At 34.9% G+C, this 18,614-nt stretch overlaps 1 protein-coding gene across 1 annotated transcript; it reads right to left on the bottom strand.

Moving 5' to 3' along the window:
• Positions 1 to 4,239: 4,239 nt before the first annotated feature.
• On the bottom strand, positions 4,240 to 17,943 carry LOC104249920 (zinc finger BED domain-containing protein RICESLEEPER 2-like). Its single transcript, XM_070165786.1, has 5 exons — positions 17,613 to 17,943; positions 9,136 to 9,302; positions 4,871 to 5,389; positions 4,418 to 4,745; positions 4,240 to 4,328 (listed from the first exon to the last, which is right to left on the bottom strand). The coding sequence occupies exons 1-5, from the start codon at positions 17,941 to 17,943 to the stop codon at positions 4,240 to 4,242; spliced, it is 1,434 nt and encodes a 477-aa protein (XP_070021887.1).
• Between the last annotated feature and the right edge of the window lie 671 nt (positions 17,944 to 18,614).

The following is an 18,614-nucleotide window of genomic DNA, read 5'->3' as shown; positions in this document are numbered from 1 at the left end:
ACAAAACAAAGAGATTTGTTATCAAACAATATCTATTTGTCTTTGGAAGTAACACCGATATGATATTTTACCGTTACATTTTGTTTCAACTTCACAATTTTTGTTATTCGTTCTTATTTTAATAGCAAGTCTCTAGAAATTCCAATGACAACCATTTTTTCTGTCCCAAAATCTACCCCATTTATTGGCTAGATCCTTTCACAAATAGCCGATACTTTTTTAGTAGGTATACGTAAATTATGTAATGATTAGTATCTATAATAATGGCACGTAATGATTTGAACAAAGCAATAATAAAATTTAATTAACGAGAGAAATTTTATGTATAATAATACAACAATCATCTAAATTCGAAAAATATTATTAAATTAGCATAATACATGAATTTAAAATAAAAGGGTATCATCAAAACATACATAAATGATCAATTTTTTCATGTTAGTTGGATAATTATGTATTATAGTTTAAAAATATTTAATGTGATGGTATCTTAACGAACACTTTTTTGTGAACAATAATTTTGTGTGTATGTTTCTTCCTAATACTTTGGTTGCTCGGTCTTAACCAAAACTCTTGTTGTCGATCTTGATATCTCTCTTGAAAGTGAAACATATAATTGTTCGTGCAAGAAAATATATTGCAGTAAATATAGTCCAATATTTAGGATGTTTGTCCTTGTGCTTTATTTATTATATTTGCAAAACATAAACACACTAAAAATTATTTTCACACAAATTTAAAAGGATATTTCTTAGTTTCGTAAGACGAAAGTTGAATTCAGGGATAAGAATATACTTAGAAGTACATTGACCAGTATCATAATTTTTCCACGTATAACGTTATTGTCAAAACTTCTATATACCATTTGTGTGCTATTACATAAGCTATTCGGCGTATCTATATTTTTCAGTAGCATGACCTGCATTTTTTTCTTCCAAATCAATTATATACAATGGAATATCAATTTTAACTTAGTCTATTATATAAACGGTGACACTAACATACGTAAGAAATAATAAACTTGACAACAAACATGTATGGTATAAGGTAATTTGGTATTAAAGTATTTAAGTATTCTTCTTGGTAATAATTATTGGTATCATTTTTAGCTTAGTTAAAAATAGAATTTTTTATTATTATAAAATTTTGCAATCAACCTTTTATTTAGCTGATCAACATATTCATTTCTGCTAGCTAAGATATCTTTTTAATTTTATTATATGATTTGCACCAATTGCATTTTAATCTAGTGATAGAAATATTTCTATTATTAAATGCATTATTATTATCATCGAGATTGATAACCAAGTGTTCAGGAAGAACCAAATCATCTTTTATTGGATGCTCTTCTACATTTCTGATACAAAGCAAAAAGACACCGAATACTGGATCTGTTCGTAATTTATATTTCTTATCAGTTGAATCTTTTTCATTTGAGGCCAAAAGCATAATTTTGGCAAGCTAGCTTTTACAGTCTCTATTTTTGTCGATTTTAGAACTACTGATAGTACTTGACCGTAAATCACATCCCAAATCATTAAATTTTCACCAAATGTTCATTAATATCCAATATATCTTTAGAACTTCGAAAAATCATTTCGATCATTTGACACTTAGATATAAGTGCTTCATCCCATATTATCAATTTTGCTTTCCTTATAAATGAAGCAGCATTGCTCTACTTTGATATATTTGTGATGGTTATTTAAGTTATTTGAAAAGGTATATCAAATCTAAAGTGGGTGGCCTCACAATAAAATCGTTGTTGGTACACCACTTGCTATTATTGCTAACAATGTCATGCCTCTTGATATGATATTTGCAAGTAATGCTTGACATGAAAATATTATTTTTATTCCGCCAGAGGCATCTACAAAGAATAATTCCATTATAGAAGAATTGACTTTTATAATATAGTCTCGAAAGCTTATTCTTGTTTAGGATTTAGCTTTGATTGTGCTTCCTCAGACACTTGTATAGCATTTTGATTTTAATAATATACTAACCTTTTTACTTTGTGTATCCTAAGTTTTTTTTAAACTTGAATAAGAATTTTACTTATATGATGAATTTAAAAAATAATTCAATTGGATTCTCTTGCTAAATAATTAGTTGAATTTTTAATTATTTGGTTTTAACATAAAAAATAATTTATTCTATATTGATTCAGATCTTATTATTAGTTCATCTCTTGTTTTGAATATTTAATCTTAATTATAACTTTATCCACTATAAATTTTATTTTCAAAGAATAAAAGATTAATAAGACATTTTATTTTTAGATATTTATGTTTGTAGAATCATTAGTATTATTGACTCTTACCAACCATTTTTTTCTCTTTCTTACATATCTATATTCTTAAATAATTTCTTAGTTGTTGTTTAATAATTGAGTATTTTAAAATATTACACAAAATTGAGAAAACAAATATTATTTGAGTAGGAAAATAGTTCAAACATAATATAAAAATATATTACGTGGGGGTAATTTTTTTTCTAAATTCCAATACTTTATGCAGTCCATTTAATATTACTTTTTTTTGGTATTGGACATTATAGAGTGGCAATGTATTGCCAATATGAAGGACTATATTCTTATGAAATTGATTTTATTAAATCTTCCTATATATTTTTAATAATAATTTAATAGACAAAATTTTATTAATTTAAAATCTTAAATATTAAAAATTAGCATAGAAGGTATTGTAGTCCAAAAAAATAGGTTATTGCAGTTATGTCCTCTTCCTATGAGTTCTTCCGTTTAATAATTTAGGGCATTTGGGTATATTAATATTGTATTTATGCTTTTATAATAATACAAGCTCTTCTTTTTCTAAATGAATTTGGATAATATAATACATTCTCAAATTAAATTAGTAATATGAGATTATAATATGTTTTAAAATTAAATTAATAATAAAAATTTGTAAGAAATATATCCTCAAAGTAATAGGATTACATGACTAAAGATATTTACTTTGTTCAATTTTATATGAATTAGACAGCCCGAAAGTAATTATACTAATAAGATATTTAAAGGTAATCATGTAGGATTCCTAACATATAGTATTATGTCCTAAAACTAATAGGATTATAAGGCTAATATTTAGAATTCTGGTTATATCCTTTTATTATGTGTTATTATGCTTAATATTATAAAGTTATTTTTGTAAACCGACATTGTATTCATGCTTTTATAATAACTAGTCTATATTGCTTGTGCGTTGCACGTATATTTCAAGTGAAATATGGCATAATTAATACAAAGGATTATAAACTTTAATCGCATATTTGTTCTAAAATAACATTTGTTAGAGTAATAAGATATAAATTAATGTATATAATAAATTACTATAGTAAATAAATTGATATTTGAATTCAACACGTAATTGGCTATTGCATGTCCCTCCAAAAGAGCACAACTGAAATATGTTATATATAAAATAAGATAGCATGCAAATTACAATATTAACTGTCCCAAGTAGTATCCAAACTTATACGGCTTTATACTTAACCTCATCGAAAGAGAATAGTATAGCATTGGTTTTTATGTTCTTTGTTTCTCCCAGTATACTAAACAATCAAATTTTCATTACAATTAAGAAGTCAAAATAAACCATCAAAACACTTGTCGAATCAATGAATTAGGAGTAGTTCAAAAGAAGAAAACGTATTTGGAGTAAATTTAGAGGCAATATTTAGATTTTAGACGCATGAATCTAATTGTAAAGGTCATAATGACAAAGTATAGCTTCACGTAAGTATCCTGATGAGTGTTGCCCGTGAATTCGTGGGTAAGGATAGATATTTGCCTTGTGTAAGAGGTTAAGAGTGATGTCTTTTTGTGTTGGAAGTCTTTAACATATTCAATAGAGCTGTTAATATGGGTTGGGTCGGGCTGAGCTTGAGCAATTGATGGGTTGGGCTGGGCTAGTCCACCATTTTGGTGGGCCTTATAATGGTCAGCCCACCCCGGCCCTATGTGGGACACGGGCTCCCACGGGTCGGCCCATCATTTTTAAAATATAATTTTATATTTTTTCTTTAACTTCTAACGTAAAAAAGATACATATTTAAAAGTTAAAAAATATCTTATTGGAAAAATTTCGCAAAACTTAATAACTTTTTAAACTGTTCCAATATATCACAATAAACGCTAAAATGTAAAAGACAAGACTATATTTCAATCACTAAAAGCCAAAACTCAAAACAAACCATTCAAGAGAACGTCCATGACGCTTATGAGATATCCAACACATCATCTTCATCAAACACATTTGAATCCGCTTGTGACAATGTTGTCTTAACATCTTCACTTTCATTAACATCTACAATTCATATGCAATATTAATTAGTTAAATATTATAAATACTTAAATTAAAACTAATAATATTCAAATTCACAAAAAAAATATTACCAGTTTGAGTATGGGAAAAGCCGTGCAACCAATTTCGAGTAGTAACAAGTATTTGGACATTTTCATGATGGATGTAACTTCTGTACTTGGTAAGAACATGCCCACCAATGCTAAATGTTGATTCCGATGCTACAATAGTAATAGGAATACTAAGTATATCACGTGCCATCACTGAAAGATCGGGATATTTTCTAGAATGATCCTTCCAATACATGACAACATCCATATCTTGAAACTTCTCAAGATCAAGCTTTGGTTCCTCTAAGTAAAGATCCAATTCTGACTTTCCATTGCTAGAGGCAGTATCATCCTCAAATGTTTTGAATTCCTATGAAGTTAAAAATACGACAATACATATAAGAATAAATAATAATAATAATAATAATAATAATAATAATAATATAACTATAGTTAAAAAAACATTCAATTCACAACAAAATGAAAATTACTTACGCTGAATATTTTGAATCCCTTGGTGGGTCTACTTCTATCTTCACTTGATGTAGTCAGAGTACTAGAAGAAGCACTAGCAATATTTTGCTTGTTTGCATAATGTTCATAGAGCTTATACAATTTATTCTTCACATGTGCTCTCTTTTCTTGTGCAGAAATAGGATCCAACTTAGAATAACAAAAGTTTGAAAATTGCAACTTCATGCGGGTATCAAGGATCGCTCCAAATGCAAGTATTATACTATATTCTTTCCAGTATTTTTCAAACTTTTCATGCATTTTTGAAGCCATGTCTTTAATAACTTTATCTTCATTATTCAACTTCTCCTTGAGCATGCATTCAATTCTCCAAACTTGCATAAAATACAAGTTAGAGGTTGGGTAACTTGAACCAGAAATTAAGTTAGTTATCTCATAAAAAGGCTCCAACGCTTCACATATTTTTTCTGCCCTTCTCCATTGATCAGATGTAGGACTATAAGCATAACTTCTATCATGCAAATGTAGACTAGCAAAAACCTTTTCATATGGGAGAGAACTTTCAAGCATCAAATATGTCGAATTCCACCTAGATGTAACGACCCGACCGGTCATTTTGAGCTCTAGCGCGTCGTTCAGTAGTTGGAGGCCATGAGCAGCTTCACTTCAGGTATTATGACTGGTACGTATGGTCGGAACTGAATTTCGGGTAGTTCCGAGTTGATTTAGAAAGAGAATTCTCATTTCGGAAGCTTTAAGTTGAAAGAATTAACTAGGATTCGATTTTTGAGTAAACGACCTCCGAATCGGGATTTGAAGGTTCCAGCAGGTTCATATGATAATTTTGGACTTGGGCGTATGTCCGGATCGGGTTTTGGAAGACCTGGGAACGTTTCAGCACCTATTGTAGAAGTTAGCACTTTTGGAAGAATTTTATAAGTTTGTGTTGAAGTACATTTCAGTGTTATCGATGTCCGTTTGGGATATCGAGTCTGGGGTAGCTCCGTATGGTTATTTTAGTGTTGGGAGCGTGATCGGAAGTGAATTCGGAGGTCCGTAGATCATTTTGAAGTCATTTGGAGGTTTTTGAGAAGTTTGACCGAGAGTTTGACTTTTTGATATCGGGGTCAGATTCCAATTCCGAAAGATGGAGCAGGTCCATAATGTCGAATATGACTTGTGTGTAAAATTTGATGTCAATCGGGCGTGATTTGATGATTTTCGACATCGAATGTAGAAGTTTGAAATTTCAAAGTTCATAAAGTTTGGAGTACGATTCATGATTTCGACGTTGTTTGATGTGATTTGAGGCCTTGAACGAGTTCGTATCATATTTTGGGACATGTTGGTATAATTGGTTAAGGTCCGAGGGTCTCGGGTGGATTTCGGAAAGTTAACGGAATGAATTTCGGACCAAAGAGTTGCTGAAATTTTCTGCAGAAAGCTGTTTTGACAGCAGCTAGTGCAATCGCGGAGCTGAATTTGGAAGCCTATATCTCGAAATTTATAAGGAATCTAAAATTTTACAATACATAAAAGTTATTGCCCTTGCATTCTAGTTTCCAGAAAGTTAAACCATTCATTATTTAGACAAGTTATCAGAAAGTTATGATCGATTGAAGACGGCTGGTGGAGCAATTTCGACAGAATTTTCTGATGCATGGAGATGATTTTAGAAGCTCATATCTCGGAATATATAAATACTTATATGGTGTGCAACCTATCAAATGAAAGATCTTCGAGCCTAGTTTCTAAATCTGCAAACCGTTTGTCATTTGGATATTTGCACAAGGAGTTATGGACGTTTTAACAGAAGGTGTACAACAAGGGAAAATTGTAATAGGATGTACAACCTGCACAGGGCAAGGTACAACTCGATGAAGCCGGGGTAGATTGTTTTAAACACGAGTTTTGGCTCATTTCTTTCATTTGGCTTGGACGATTTTGGAGAGCTCAAAGAAGGATTTTCACCAAGCAACACTAGGTAAGTGATTTCTTCCTATTTTTGAGTTAAATATGTGATCTTACAATAGTATAAATTTGGAATTTTTGGGGAAGACCTAGAATTTGGAATTTTAGACTTTTACCTTGAATTTGAGCATGAAAATTAGAGCAAATTGTATATTTGAGTTAGTAAATCTATGGGTAGAATTTATCTTCGAGAAATTTTGGAATCCGAGCACGTGGGCCCGAGGGCATTTTGGTCAACTTTTCGAGCCGAGTTGGGAACTTATATAATTTGAATTCTTACAAGTATTAGAATAAACGTTTATTGGTTTGTCTGTTGTTTGAATAGTTTTGGGGCATTGTGCATCAATTGGAGTCGGTGGAAGTGCTTGGAAGCCGGTTATGGAAATCTCGGAGCGAGTTGAGTCTCATTTCTAACCTTGTAAGAGGGAATTGTCCCCATAGGTGAAATAATTGGTTATGTGCTCCTATTTGTGGGGGCTACACATGCACGAGGTGACGAGAGTCCGTTCGTAGCTACTATTATGTATAAGTCTGGGTAGTCTAGGACCCAAAAGCATGCTATACTTGGAATATTTGTTACCTTGTTGACAGTTTGAATTGCTTAAATCATATCGGATTAGTAAAGGAATTTCTAAAAAAATTTAAACTTCATTTTCAAAAATCTTCAAAATAGAATTGGTATTCCTTTGGATAATTGTTCCATGTTGACTTCTTGATTGACTGTCTATGTGTGTTTAATTTTGGAACGTACCGAACGCCTCGGTAGATTAAATAGATGCATCTATGGTTCGCGTCATTCGACCCTCTGGCAGTGCACAGTTTAAATATGGTTGGATCGGGTCGTACGACCTTGGCATGATTTGCACATGCTTGTATTGCTTGCATTGAAATTTATTGATATTAATATTTGCCCTCCTAGCCTTGAGATAATTGAAAATTAATAGATTATGAATCCGGAGACTTTTAATATAAAAAGGAACTTTTACATGTTCGTGACTTATTTGAAATTACTGTCGTTCTTAATAAATCCATGATTATTCGCATTAATAATATATTACCATTGAACCACTAGTAAGTGTCGAAGCCGACCTCTCGTCTCTACTTCTTCGAGATTAGACGGGATACTCATTGGGTACACGTTGTTTTCGTACTCATACTACACTTGTTGTACATTTTTATTGCACAGGTTTATATGTGGCTAGTGGCATAGCGGCATGGTTGATACGGAGACTTTGGTCAGTTGCATTTATCGAAACGTCTATAGCCAGCAGAGTCTCCTTCAGAGTATTGTACTATATTTTCATTTCTGTCCACTTGTATTCCGGACAGTTACTGTATTTTATTTCATTCCCTAGTAAATGCTCATGCACTTGTGACACCGAGTTCTGGGATGTCTATGGAAGTAGTCAGTATTTTTAAATTGTTAAAGATATCATTATTTATTCAGTGGAAATTTATTCCTTATTGTTTAAACGTATAAAAGAAGTGATTTTAGAAATATTTAAAACGAGAAGTTACTAATTATTTGTTATTGGCTTGCTTGACAATGGTGTCCAGTGCCATCACGACCCTTAGTGGTTTTTAGGTCGTGACAACATGGTATCAGAGCGCTAGGTTCTCTTAGGTCTCACGAGTCATGAGCAAGTCTAGTAGAGTATCGCGGATGAGTACGGAGACGTCTGTACTGTTACACCCCGCAGTATTACGTTGATGTTATGCTCTGCAGTAATATATTATGATTGATGTTATGCTTCGCAGTAATAAGTTACGACGATGTTGCACCCTGCAGTGTTTTATGTTGAATTTGTCATAAAGTAATTGACATCAGTCCAAGGAAAAGATTATTTGGGAATTATAAGGATTATGCTATTTCACAAGTGATTAGTAAATTCATGAAGGTGAAAGGGGGAACAAGTCAAAGAAAACGAATTTTGTCGAAGTTTGGCATTTTGGGATAAAATGCGGCCCGAGCTAAAATACTCGGTATTTATGGACTACTACCATGCAAGGTACCATATGACCACGGTATTATAAGGTATAAATTATATTAAAAATAAGTAGATATTTAAGTAATTTGAGGTAATTTTTAAATTATGCGGGTAATTGATTAATTACCGGGTAACGGGACATTACCTAGTTAATTATTAGATTATAAAATGATACGTGGCAGCAAGGAAGCTCATAGAATATGAATAATTATTCATAAAGGATAAGTGTCATCTACGTGTATAATTCTTAAACGCCTAAAGACATGTACCAAGATATCAAGATTTGGTATCTTTAATTAGATCTCCAACTTGTAGTATTCTACTAACTGTTGGCACTAGAGTTTCATGCCATTTGATGTCAAGCTTTTTGTTCAACTTAATTCCATCGTCAATAAGTAAGATAACAATTCTTTCTTTGAAGCAAATAGAATCACTCGCATCCAACCCAAAGTGTCGACGAGATTCTTCAACAGCATCCAAGGATAAGCTTGAGCCTTTAATAGATGAATAAAACATTAGAGAACAACCAAAACCAAGTCTTGCCTCCTCATTTCTTTGTTAATAACAATAGCAGAACACTAAGCATGAAAAGGTTCCAACGAAATCTTGCAACAACGCAATTCCACACGAATTTGTTAGAATCGTAGCAACGTAAAATTTTGCGGTTCTAAAGGAGTACGATATTATCTTCTCCAAAAGTATTTTATGGAGTTTTCCCTACTCCCGGGTATGTTAAGGCTACCCCTTCTTTTTTTTGGCATGATCCATACGATATGAACGAAACATGCAAATGCACAAATTTCATAAGTGACTCTACTCATAGAAGTAATAGAAATATCTATGTTCTTTAATTTCCATGTGTCATAATATTTTATCATATGTTCATGGGTCTCAGAAAAATACGAATGTTGAAAAGATGTTACTTTATGATATTGCTCAAGAGGCAAAATGGTCTTATGACATTCCGAATGATTTTATTGACGTACTTTTCATGCATTGCATTCATGTGCATTGACCCATGACCAGATGGCGTTATATACACGTATATATATGTAAATATATGTATATGGGATATGGGAAAAGGTTACGGTGTTATATACACACCATCACCTGATCAGCTGGTATATGATAATGTTGTTGCCCACAGTGGCTGAAATATGATTCAAACGGCATTATATACGCATATATATATATATATATATATATATATATATATATGATTCAAACGGCATTATATACGCGTATATATGTATGTATATATGTATATGGGATATGGAAAAGGTTATGGCGTTATATACGCACCACTACCTGATCAGCTGGTATGCGATGATGATTTTGCCCAAGACGGCCGATGATATGATGGGATGCCCTCAAAGGCTGATGATGTTATGAAACATGTACCTATGCACGACATGACATTCATATGCATACGCATGACGCTGAAAGTAATTTATGATTTACAAAGTTATTCAGACTTACAGGTTGACTCATGTACTCTATATGTCTTCCATGTCTCTTATGTATTTATTTATGTGCCTTACATACTCAGTACATTATTCGTACTGACGTCCCTTTTGCCTGGAGATGCTACGTTTCATGCCTGCAGGTCCCGATAGATAGGTCGAGAGCCCTCCAAGTAGGCTATCATCTCAGCAAAAGATGTTGGTGCGCTTCATTTGCTTCGGAGTTGCTCATTTAGTTAGTATGATTTAGACGTGTAATGTTCGGTATGGCGGGACTCTATCCCGACCTTTATGGCATTTATGTATTCTTAGAGGCTTGTAGACATATGTCGTGTACGTAAAAGATTGTACGGCCTTGTCGGCCTATGTTTTGACTTTATAAAGGATTATGTTGACCTATTAGGCCCGTATGTCACATGTATATGATGATGTAATAAGAAAGATACGTTACATTGGTACTCAATTGAGTAAGGTACCGGGTGCCCGTCGCTGCCCATCGGTTTGGGTCGTGACATATACTTATCTTCGAGAGGCTACAGGACTGTTAGGAGCACCTTCCTTCTTGATTCCTCATCGTGCAATTTGATTCCTTGAGGTGCTTGTTATAAATCGAGAATTGAAGAACTGTAATGGTACTACCGATGTGGTGTGGGATGTTTCTCCCTGCATAGTTGATTGGGCTATTATCATGGCCTTGCGGAAGGATAACTTGTCATTTTAGCTCAGTAACAGTATTCCTGTGAGCTTTGAGGCTATGCACAGATTGCTATGATGCTCACAATTGGTTATCGCACAATGTTGACTTGATGGTAGGATACTTGCCTATGTGTTGAGGCGGTGAATGATTTGAAAGAAAGTCTACTCAGTGCATGATTCAGAGATCTGATATCTCCTTTCCGACGAAGGAAAAGCAATTGGCCTATTAATTTCTAGATTTGGGGTGATGGAGTAACGAATCTTTGTATTTTCGAGCGTGGTGGAATTTTCATCTATGATGTAGCATCGTCGTCCTCGATTATATGTGTAAATTCATTGGTTTTATGGTCTTCTGCAATTTACCCTTGGGGCAAGATATTGTGAAATAATATTGGAGAAACGACTGTCAAAGATCGCGGGGTGCGGTGGTTCAGGATTGAATCGGTGTTTCTAATGCTGACGGCTCGAGAAAGAAGATCTTCGTAAAGGTTTAAAGTTAGTAGCGATTTGTGGGTTCAAGTGCTACGAAGATAGATTTAATTTAAGACAACAGCTGAGCAGCAAAGGATGAGGAAGGACATGTGGGGAGTGTCAGGCGGTGGTTAAAATTTTGAGAAGGCTAAGTATAAAAGGCAAAGTTTGAGTAGCCGATTAAAGGGGTGAGTTTCGCCAAAGTGGGAGAGTCCCACCGCCTATGATTGGGTTGCATGGTTAACTACTTGTGAGGTTTATGGTTATTAGCATATTGATGGACTTTTTCAGCTACGGGAAAAGAACATAAGTGTTAATTTGAATAGAAGAATTGTTAAAGGTGTGCTATGGTTGGCCTTATTGACTCATGTTCATACTTGGGGAAGGATTCAGGATTTATGCCTTGTATAAATACGGGTTTCAAGGGAAGTATTCTGTCGGGTGCTTCATCGAGATGGTATTCATATGCTAGAAGATTCATGGAGTTGATTATACTCGGGGCCAAGTCAGAGCGGGTGTCTCTCAACAACGGTCCTAATGGATTCATAGGGTTAAAGTGTGGTACCTAATGATTTCGAGCCTATAGGTACGGTTAAGAATCAAGCTTTGTAGCAGCTTATGAGAAGAGGCCCAAAATGTTCTATGATGTTTTGACTTGCAGTGTAGCATTTGGGAGGTATGAAATGGTTCATGGGATTTGAGACAGCATGGTCTTGTGATTCAAAGTCACTCGGGATGAGTGCGAATGGAGTGTGTTATGTGTCGAATGGAGTTATTTCTAAGGCAACCAAGGATAAATTGGAAGAAGATAGATTAGTTAGCCATAGTTGAATTGGCATATTGGTGGTAGTGATCAGTTCCTTCAGTGTGATCAAATTGTGCAAGTGATTTGTGACGGTATGTGTGAGGCTTTTCGGTCGCCGCAATCAATGTTATTCAGAAGTATTCTACTGTTATGGCCTGTTATATATAGGCAGATCCCGGAAGGGCTATGGTGGCTTAGACCACTACTTAGAAATTTGCATACTCTACGGTTATGAGAATTCACTTGTGTGTTGCTATGGTTCTCCTGAAATGAGCTAAGTGAAAAATTTCTATATGATGAAGTATTAATCTATTAGTGGTTCCAGAGTTATGATGAAGATCGTGTTCTATCATATATTGGCATGTTGGGTACAGGGAGTGGTATGGAATTTGAAGTGAGGATCAAGGTTGCAGTTCGGTGTTGACAAGGATGTCATGAACTCGGATGAGCAGGAAAGGAGTCTCGATGTTTAAAGTAAGTTGGTATTGTCTTCAGCGTCACCTGAGATCGGTGTTTTGTGAAAAAGGCTTTGCATCCTGGTTAAAGATTCTTGATCGCTTTTCAGCGTTAGTGCGGCCGATGGTTTGGATGTACAGACCTGTCATCTGTTACAGAAGGTTGTGGGAGCGTGTCCCACGGGAAGTTTGTATAAGTGTGGCATGTAGTCACTTGATTGATTGAAGAGTTAAACCAAGTATGAAGATTGTAGTGATGTCGTTAAATCGAGAATTGATGCCTCAAGGGCACTCGATTTATTGGGTTGTTCACTGTGGAGGATTACTCTGGTCATGATGGGAGTTCTCGTGTGTTATAAGAAAAAAGGGAGTTATTATGGACCTTTGAAAGGTTATTAGCCTAGCTCAGTGCGATTAGAATCGGCTAGAGGTTTGTGGATGGATTTAAATGAGAATATGGGCTCTATATCAGGCCAGATGTGTTTATTTCAGCAATGCGCTCCTTATGAAAGAGTAGTCAGGGTGTTATTTCGTCATTAACTATTTCATGTAATGATATATTGCGTCGTGTGAATTGTGAGGCGGCTTGGAATTTTTTATGTGTTAAGGTTCTGCGTAGAGATGATGTTATATGAGCAGAATGGCTCTTGAGATTTAGATCGTATATCACACCTCAGTTGTGCTTGAGTTTGGTAGCTTATAGCGCTATATGTCTCCTCAGAGATGGTACTATGCACTTAGCGTGCTTGTGACCGATATTCAGTATTGTCTTGTAATGAGCAATTTAGCTCGGTGTGTATCTCCTTATATGAGTTTTATGTGTGGATCGGGTGGCACGCCGCCACATGTATGTTATTTGGATCGGGTTGCGCGCCGCAACAGTATGATGTTGAGTACAGTTACCTATATCTGTTTTTATGTGTTTTGTTTTCTATTTTTCTGAGGAAAACTCGTATTAGCTGTGTGAGTTGAGTAGTCCCTTCCAGAGTTCATTTTCATTTTGTATTGCATTCGAGTTGGTAGCCTATTGGCACGTCGTGGCATCATATAAGACTTTTGGTCATGTCTAGATGGCTTATTGCTTGAGCAGTTCGTACTGGGTGAGATGCGATTATCGGAACTAAGATCAGTGCAATCAGATTATATGAAGAATAGTAAAGAGCAAATACCATTATTTGGTTCAGAAGGAGGTAATGATTCTTGTCATGAGTATGGCCCCAATGATTTGTTGATTCGGCAGTTGGTTATGAATTTCTACACATCTCTTCTGTCGCGGCGATAGTGTAAGAGTTAGAGCAAGACCTATGTATGTCATGAGGTGCTATGGAAGCGTCGGATTCATGGAATTTCAACTAATTTGATCAGAGAATGTTATTGTGGTTTTAGGAGTAAAGTGGTGCAAGGTGTCAATTCAGCAAAGGTATGCAGTCATGTTCTGGTGCAGCGTGTAGTGATTGATACGGTAAGCGTATGTTGGAAACAGGCCTGATAGAGAATTCTGGATATTGGAATTGGGCTCTAAGGCTTATTTGCTTAAGGGAAAAAGGATATCTTCATATTGATCGAGCTAGGGTGCCCAACTGAGTTGTGGTAACATGGGTAGGTGCTCGAGGTGTTAAACAATGATTTCGGACAACTTCAACGCAGTTTTTAGCACGTTCGAGGACGAACGTATGTTTAAGTGGGAGAGAATTTAATGATCCGACCGGTCGTTTTGAGCTCTAGCGCGTCGTTCAGTAGTTGGAGGCCATGAGCAGCTTCACTTCAAGTATTATGACTTGTACGTATGGTCGAAACTGAATTTCGGGTAGTTCGGAGTTGATTTGGAAAGAGAATTCTCATTTCGGAAGCTTTAAGTTGAAAGAATTAACTAGGACTAGATTTTTGAGTAAACAGCCTTGGAATTGGGATTCAAAGGTTCCAACAGGTTCGTATGATGATTTTGGACTTGGGCGTATGTCCGAATCAGGTTTTGGAAGACCCGGGAACGTTTCAGCACCTATTGTAGAAGTTAGCATTTTGGAAGAATTACATAAGTTTGGGTTGAAGTGTATTTCAGTGTTATCGATGTCCGTTTGGGATTTTGAGTCTGGGAGTAGCTCCGTATGGTGATTCTGGTGTCGGGAGCACGACCGGAAGTGAACTCGGAAGTCCGTAGGTCATTTTGAAGTCATTTGGCTAAAGATAGAAATTTGAAGGTTTTTGAGAAGTTTGACCGAGAGTTTGACTTTTTGATATCGGGATCGGATTCCAATTCCAAAAGTTGGAGCAGGTCCGTAATGTCGAATATGACTTGTGTGCAAAATTTGAGGTCAATCGGGCGTGATTTGACGGGTTTCGGCATCGAATGTAGAAGTTTGAAATTTCAAAGTTCATAAAGTTTGGATTGGAGTACGATTCATGATTTTGACGTTGTTTGATGTGATTTGAGGCCTCGAGCGAGTTCGTATCATGTTTTGGGACATGTTAGTATAATTGGTTAAGGATCCGAGGGTCTCGGGTGGATTTCGGAAGGTTAATGGAATGAATTTCGGACCAAAGAGTTGCTGAAATTTTCTGCAGAAAGCTATTTTGACAGCAACTAGTGCAATCATGGAGCTGAAGTTGGAAGCTTATATATCGAAATCTAACAGGAATCAGATAATTTACAAAACACAAAAGTTGTTGTCCTTATATACTAGTTTCCAGAAAGTTAAACCATTCATGATTTGGATATTTTATCAGAAAGTTATGATCGATTGAAGATGGTTGGTGGAGCAGTTTCGACAGAATTTTCTGATGCATAGAGCCGATTTTAGAAGCTCATATCTCGGAATATATAAAGAGTTATATGGTATGTAACATATCAAATGAAATATCTTCGAGTCTAGTTTCTAAATCTTCAAACCATTTGTCATTTGAATATTTTCACAAGGAGTTATGGGCATTTTAACATAAGGTGTACATTAGGGGAAAATTGTAATAGGATGTACAACCTGCACAGCGCAAGGTACGACTCGATAAAGTCTGGGCAAATTGTTTTAAACACGAGTTTTGCCCATTTCTTTCATTTCTTTCATTTGGCTTGGACGATTTTGGAGAGTTCAAGGAGGGATTTTCATCAAGCAACACTAGGTAAGTGATTTCTTCCTATTTTTGAGTTAAATATGTGATCTTACATAGATTTAGACATGGAAAATTAGTATAAATTTGGAATTTTTGGGGAAGACCTAGAATTTGGAATTTTGGACTTTTACCTTGAATTTGAGCATGAAAATTAGAGCAAATTGTATATTTGAGTTAGTAAAGATATGGGTAGAATTTATCTTCGAGAAATTTCAGAATCCGGGCACGTGGGCCCGAGGGCATTTTGGTCAACTTTTCGAGCGGAGTTGGGAACTTATATAATTTGAATTGTTACAAGTATTAGAGTGAATTTTTATTGGTTTGCCCGCTGTTTGAATATTTTTGGGGCGTTGTGCATCAATTGGAGTCGTTGGAAGGGCTTGGAAGCCGGTTATGAAAATTTTGAAGCGAGGTGAGTCTCCTTTCTAGCCTTGTAAGAGGGAATTGTCCCCATAGGTAAAATAATTGATTATGTGCTCCTATTTATGGGGGCTACGTACGCACGAGGTGATGAGAGTCCGTGCGTAGCTACTATTATGTGTAAGTCCGAGTAGTCTAGGACCTAAAAGCATGCTATACTTGGAATATTTGTAACCTTGTTGACAGTTTGAATTGCTTAAATCATATCGGATTAGTAAATGAATTGCTAAAAAGATTTAAACTTCATTTTCAAAAATCTTTAAAAGAGAATTGGCGTTTCTTTGGATAATTGTTCCATGTTGACTTCTTGATTGACTGTTTGTGTGTGTTTAATTTCGGAACGGGCCGAACGTCTCGGTAGATTAAGTAGATGCATCTATGGTTCGCGTCATTCGACCCTCTAGCAGTGCACAGTTTAAATATTATTGGATTGGGCTGTACGACTTCGACATATTTTGCGCATGCTTGTATTGCTTGCCTTTAAATTTATTGATATTGATATTTGCCCTCCTAGCCTTGAAATAATTGAAAATTAATAGATTATGAATCCGATGACTTTTAATATAAAAAGAAACTTTTACATGTTAGTGATTTATTTGAAATTACTGTCGTTCTTAATAAATCCATGATTATTCGCATTAATAATATATTACTATTGGACCACTAGTAAGTGTGAAAGTCGACCTCTCGTCTCTACTTCTTCGATATTAGATGAGATACTCATCGGGTACACGTTGTTTTCGTACTCATACTACACTTGCTGTGCATTTTTGTTGCACATGTTTATGTGTGGCTAGTGGCTTAGTGGCATAGAGGCATGGTTGATACAGAGACTTTGGTGAGTTGCATTTATCGAGACGTCTGTAACCAGCAGAGTCTCCTTCAGAGTATTGTACTGTATTTTCATTTATGTCCATTTGTATTCCGAACAGTTACTGTATTTTATTTCATTCCCTAGTAAATGCTCATGCACTTGTGACACCGGATTCTGGGCTGTCTATGGAAGTAGTTAGTATTTTGAAATTGTTAAATATATCATTATTTATTCAGTGGAAATTTATTCCTTATTATTTAAACGTATAAAAGAAGTGATTCAGTTACTGTATTTTATTTCATTCCCTAGTAAATGATCATGCACTTGTGACACCAGGTTCTGGGATGTCTATGGAAGTAGTTAGTATTTTGAAATTGTTAAAGATATCATTATTTATTCAGTGGAAATTTATTCCTTATTATTTAAACGTATAAAAGAAGTGATTTCAGAAATATTTAAAACGAGAAGTTACTAGTTATTTGTTGTTGGTTTGCCTGACAATGGTATCCGGCGCCATCACGACCCTTAGTGGATTTTGGGTCGTGACAACCTAGTTGATACATTTAAGCGTAGACCAAGATTAGTATTAATCCCAAATTGCCTAACACATTGCTCAAACTTTTGCATTCTTCCATCAGATCCTCTAACATGTTTAACACTTTCCCTAATTGCAAACAAGGAATCACTAGCAGCTTTTAAACCCTCTTGAACAATCAAATTTAAAATATGAGCTGAACAACGCACATGAAAGAACTCACCATCACATACCAAACTGTTTTGCAAACTAAGATGCCCTTTTAAAATATTTTGCAAGTTATCATTGGTCATGGCATTATCCAAAGTGATTGAAAATACCTTCTTATCTAAGCTCCATTCTTTCAAGCAATCGCATATAACAGCAACCATTTCAACTCTGGTGTGAGGAGGATACATACGACAAAAAATTAGAATTATACAATTCAACCTCCAATTTTCATCAACAAATTGAGCTGTTAAACAAATATATCCCTCAGAAGTAGATGATGTCCAACAATCAGAAGTCAAACATACTCTATTAGGAATTTAGTCAAGTTTTCTTTCAATTTCTCCTTCTCTCTAATATACACTTTTCTTACATCGGCAACTTTGGTGTTCCTAGAAGGCATCACAACATCCGGACTTATATAATTCACCCAATCCCTAATTCTGTCATATTCAACAAAAGAATATGGCAAATTATGCTTAATAATAACTTCAGTAAGTTTTTCACATTGTGTTCGTTGTAATTCACCTTTTTGATTAATGAACATAAGACCCACATCATTATATTTAAGCATTGGACATATCTCTTTATGACGATGTAAATATGATGTCCCATAATTTTTACCTTTTGGTGTTGTACCAACCTTAAAATCTCCCTTACAGCCATTACATTGTGCCTTTCAATTCCATTTTCAGCTTTGCCAATTTTTGTGAAGTAATTCCACACTTCTGATATTGTCTTAATTTTTTCCTGATTTGGTTCTACCGAACCATTTGCCTCCACATATCATCAAGTATGTTATGTGCATCATCCATTAATCCTCTTTAACTTCCTG

Source organism: Nicotiana sylvestris, chromosome 2, assembly GCF_000393655.2.
Source record: "Nicotiana sylvestris chromosome 2, ASM39365v2, whole genome shotgun sequence".
Lineage (NCBI taxonomy): Eukaryota > Viridiplantae > Streptophyta > Magnoliopsida > Solanales > Solanaceae > Nicotiana > Nicotiana sylvestris.
This window is presented reverse-complemented; position numbering and strand designations above follow the sequence as displayed.

Bases quoted from the DNA above. Each gene is read 5' to 3' on its own strand.
- LOC104249920 (XM_070165786.1), bottom strand. From the start codon at position 17,943: ATGGTTGCTGTTATATGCGATTGCTTGAAAGAATGGAGCTTAGATAAG. The intron at 5,390-9,135 runs GTTAGTAGAATA...CCATATGAAAAG, and splicing joins ATGAAACTCTAGTGCCAACA to GTTTTTGCTAGTCTACATTT. The intron at 4,329-4,417 runs GTAATATTTTTT...TATGAATTGTAG, and splicing joins CTTTTCCCATACTCAAACTG to ATGTTAATGAAAGTGAAGAT.